General features: G+C 37.4%; 1 protein-coding gene across 1 annotated transcript; it reads right to left on the bottom strand.

The window, feature by feature from the left end:
- Positions 1–317: 317 nt before the first annotated feature.
- On the bottom strand, positions 318–3,605 carry LOC149115811 (uncharacterized). The gene is made up of 4 exons (XM_089283856.1): positions 3,541–3,605; positions 2,842–3,037; positions 2,224–2,339; positions 318–594 (listed from the first exon to the last, which is right to left on the bottom strand). Exons 1-4 carry the CDS (start codon positions 3,562–3,564, stop codon positions 391–393), a joined length of 540 nt encoding a protein of 179 aa, XP_089139982.1. The 5' UTR covers positions 3,565–3,605; the 3' UTR covers positions 318–390.
- Positions 3,606–4,478: the final 873 nt, after the last annotated feature.

Here is a 4,478-nt window from a genome sequence, read left to right as displayed (position 1 = left end):
TCGATTCTTCTACTAATGATTTTCTTTCAAGTCTCCAGATAAGACAATAATTCAATTAATTACATGACTAGAATACCAGTCAAACGCAAGAAAATATACGCAAAAATGTTCCGGGACGCTGTTTTGTACAACCACATTTATAATGAAGAATAAAGTCTCCAAAACTGGTCGGCGTCAAGTGGTGTGTTAATCAGAAGGAGTGGTTTAAAAAGGTTTAATAATGCAAATGGAAAGTCAGTAAGACAGTATCACCTAACTTTACATATGAATCATAACCATTTTATCACGTAGGGAGAATTCCACAAAAAATACAAATCTTAATCATAACTGCTGGTTTTTATTTTGTTTAAATGATTGCAAATACAAGAAAAAGAACTACCGTGTTGGTGTTCATCGTTTTTCAAAGTAACAACGCCTATCGCGACCGTTCTCTTTAGTTAAACTGATGAAATATAAGGTCGCATCATCACAGCCTTTCTTTACTCCTAGACACATAATGCTATTATCAATGCTGTATTTGTATACACGGTATTTTCCAATTTTTTCCTCCTCAAACTGGAACTCATTGCTAATGGTATCGTTACATCTTTGCTTCTGAAAATACAAAAGAGAACAAAACAGACACAAATCTAACAAATCTAACCTTCTAAATCAGGCCAAACCTTACAGTAAGTAGCGCTTTTAACCCAGGGTTCCGTAGGAAAGCCTGAGTCTAAAAATGCAAACCGTTCGTCGTCGTCGTCGTCGTCGCACTTGGTCGCCCAATGGGGGGACATAGTCCCAGGCGTTCCTAGCGTAGTGCGAGGAAACTGGAGATGAGAATGTGACAGCTCTCGCTCTTCGTGAGAATGCTGTGATTTGTGACAAAAGGTTGGGGAAGACTCGAAGAAGATGTCGATCGTTTTCGGAACGGATTGGCCCACGAATTATATTGCTTGACATTTCCAAACAGAGATCGAGCATTCTCAGCAGGTTAGAATGGACATTTCGAACTTGCGGAGAGAATTTCTGACTGCCGGGTATATATAGCTTATTTATTTTCTTGAAAATCCGTGCCTGTAATTCACGCAAAGTTCATCGGACAACTTGCAAACTCAAATCATTGAATAACATGATCGCGTGGTGTTTATGACCAAAGATCAAAATATTCATATACTCTCGCGAGGTTTCAAATGATAACGATGATCTTCGCGGAAATTGATTATCTATGAATGTTTGACCACCGGGTAACTAGTATTTTGAACAACCTTGCCCGTGAGTGAAGATTTTTGTAGTATGGCCGGGAGAATTCGTCCACTACTAAAACAAAACGTTATTTAGAGTTGCTTGGCATTTCTGACAAAACATTTTTTTCATTGAATTGTGGACAAAATGTCAAAAATCGAGATTTTATAGTATGTCCAAGCTCGAAAATTTCCTCAACTACAAAAATAATACCTGAAATCGCTTGGCATTTCTAAACAAAGTTCTGCTATTCTAAGTAATAAGTTATTTCGTGAAAATTCTATAATAATTTCAGACTGCCGGGTATCTAGTACTAGTTTTCTGAAAACCCCTCCCGGCTGCCGGGTGTCTAGACACAATGTAAAGTTTTTGTGTTGTTGCATATGCTTACTTGCGGTACGAAGCCTGAGCAAACGCTCTTAGAGCGTCTGGTATTATTAGTATTCTTTTTGTTTCAGTTTGTCACGTCTTTACTGACATGAACATACAACTCGATAAATCTCATGCAGTCACAAAGTGCCAACTCAGTCCTATAGGTACCCAAATTCTTGTCAGTTCAGCCTCGCGGGGAACCATTTTGGACAAACCATCCCGTATAATATAAAGATTTAGGCCAGCCTGAAAGCGTAGCTCCTGGGCCGGGTTGTTGAGAGCCCGGTTAAGCTAACCCAGGAAAAGGTAGAATTTTGATTTGAGTTTTGTAACTTTGCGGTGAGGTTTTCTGTATATTGTTTGGCCTTCTATTTTGAGTTTTAATAATCATCATATACCATTCTGGCCAATCACATAGGACTCAGACAATCCAGAGAACCAATCATAAATCCCGGGAAACGTAATCGAGTGAATCACAATTCCTTTTGATTTTACTACTGATTGTATGACAAAGTAGCGCGAGTATTTGAAGGCACTCGCTCAGCGTAGTAATTTCCCTAGTTTTGTGACACTCATTTGAAAACCACTTTAAACTGATTAGCTGAAACTAGTTTTTGTCACGCTCACCTCTATGAAAGTAACATTGTTGCTGTTGACGGCCGCCTTTAGTGCGTAAGTGTATTTATGACCACGAAACTCAATGCACTTCTTTCCTGTAGCACTGATAGTCTTGATCCTAAATTCTTATAAAAAATAATAAAAAATACATTATTGGCGAAAAGCTGACACAAATTTAATCTTGAAAGCTGACAAAATTTCTGTTGTATGCAAATATAATAAACGGAAATGGTTCTGAATTCCCTGTTAAATATTTCTGCCGTGAACTTATCTGCCCAAGGTCCTTGTCTGGTGATTTTAATAGAATATATTACCGACGCCCCCCTCAGTCCCTCTCTCATGATCAGTCCCTCCCTCTTCCTTCCTTCCCCAAAAGCAGAGATCGGATCGTTACTTTTTTTTAAAGCAGGTAAATTTTAATTAATCTTGCTGTCGCGTATAACTCAAAGCAATCTCAAATCAGCGAAAACTAAATCTAATGATCCTTGCATCCATCCCAATTCGTTCAGTCTGGACTTAATTCAACTTGCTGTAATTTTCCTCTGCTATGTGACTATCTGATCAATCAGCGTTCGGCAATTTCGTAGCCTGTGTTAACGCGGACGGTAGCATTATAGCAACACTTACTTGCTTTACTTTCTAGTGTCGACGTCCCATCTAACTTTGCCTCACACTGTCCGTTGGTACATTTATTAGTGTGAATCTTAAGGAGATTTCCTCCGCTGCAAGTCATTCGTCTGTAAAATGATTGCATAGAGCGTGGTCTGTTTAGTTTCAACGTTGATCCGACTTCTACATGGGCCAACAAGAATACTACCACGGTCTACGGATATAAAAATACACCCCATATATTAACATGTACAGTAACCAAGGTAACCAATCAACTGATGCCAGTTTTGCTAGTTGATTTTGCATACAGTACACGTACAGTGGAAACAATGTCTGGATAAAATTGATTACTTTTCTTCAAGTAAGAGGTTGCAAATAAAATTAATTACCATCAAAGTTAATTTTTTCACAATCTAGTAAATTAAGAAACAAAACTTTAATACCTCCTGGAAGAGCCTCAGAAAGCATTGTTATATATATTTAGTTTTTATGTGCTTGACAAGGACATTTGTAGTGCAAGGAAAATACTGTCGTAAAATTAGGAAGGCTAAAGCACATCCTTTTTTTAAAACGAGACAGCTATTGCAGACAGGGATGAAAAACAATGCTGGCAAAATCAGACGATACTTTCGTCGACTTCAGACATAAAAAGAATCCCTAATCAAAGTATCAAAAGTTGCAACTAATGACTTAGTCACTGACGCTTATTTTACTTACTAGAAAGATATGTGTTAAATCCATGTTGCCCTCTTTGTAATCAGCTTGTTCTTTTAGATCGAAGTTACGATGGTCTTAACGCTTAGAGCGTCTATTTATACGGTTAGGTTTTAATGTATGTACGATTTATTTTAACCGCTCTTGCACATGTAATTGATTAAAAATGAAAAGAATATCATCCTGCATGTAGCTGAAATAAAATAGATTACTAATGAAAAAAGTATCAGTCCTTGTTAAAGCCAAAGCGACGCGACGAAGAACTGACCCACCAGCCCCCGTATACATAGGTACGTAGGCGAAAATAATTAAGGGTCTTAAGAGTCCCTGTCCATAAAAATGGAAAATAACTCGGCAAGGGTCAAAAATTCGATATCGCTCATATTTTCATGGTAGATAGGCTAGGGCATGACAAAAACTACTGGATAGTTTTTTTGGAAAAAATATCCTTTTATTTCAAAGAAATATGCAAATTACCAAATTCCGTTAAAATCGTCATTTGACGCACCATTTTATTACAGAAGTTTGAGAGCCTCATATGCAAAACCACATCATTCTTCCGTCTTTAAAACACTCAAATATTTTTGTGCAATGTTTAAATGTGTACTGGGTTGATTTTAGGGAATGTTGCGTTGTCTTTTTGGGTGTAAAATAATTAAATTTCGAAGACATGTATTTCATTCACTTAAAAGTACTTCGTGAATATAATTAATTTTCACTATGTGCGAAACCTTCAAATGGATCAAGCTTCTGGTGGTTGAATCGCAGAAGGATGGTCTACAGATTCCTGTAAAAATTTCTTTGGGCAAATTATTGTGAGCGACGCGAGAGCTTTTCAAAGTACGTCAAAAATGCAAATATTTGACCATCCGTCGTCAAATTTCAATTTACGGGTTAGACGTATATTTTAGCATGCGCCGCATGATTTGACCTTTGTTAAA

The sequence above is a fragment of the Orbicella faveolata genome, unplaced genomic scaffold (genome assembly GCF_042242905.1).
Source record: "Orbicella faveolata isolate gen_17 unplaced genomic scaffold, um_ofav_v1 contig_13, whole genome shotgun sequence".
In the NCBI taxonomy this organism is placed as follows: domain Eukaryota; kingdom Metazoa; phylum Cnidaria; class Anthozoa; order Scleractinia; family Merulinidae; genus Orbicella; species Orbicella faveolata.
Note: the sequence above shows the minus strand (reverse complement) of the source record. Positions and strands in the feature narration are given on the sequence as shown.

Coding starts and splice junctions, on each gene's coding strand:
- LOC149115811 (XM_089283856.1), bottom strand. CDS start 3,564: ATGGATTTAACACATATCTTTCTA. Junction 3,038..3,540: donor ATTTAACACATATCTTTCTA/GTAAGTAAAATA, acceptor TTATATCCGTAG/ACCGTGGTAGTATTCTTGTT. Junction 2,340..2,841: donor GACACTAGAAAGTAAAGCAA/GTAAGTGTTGCT, acceptor ATTTTTTATAAG/AATTTAGGATCAAGACTATC.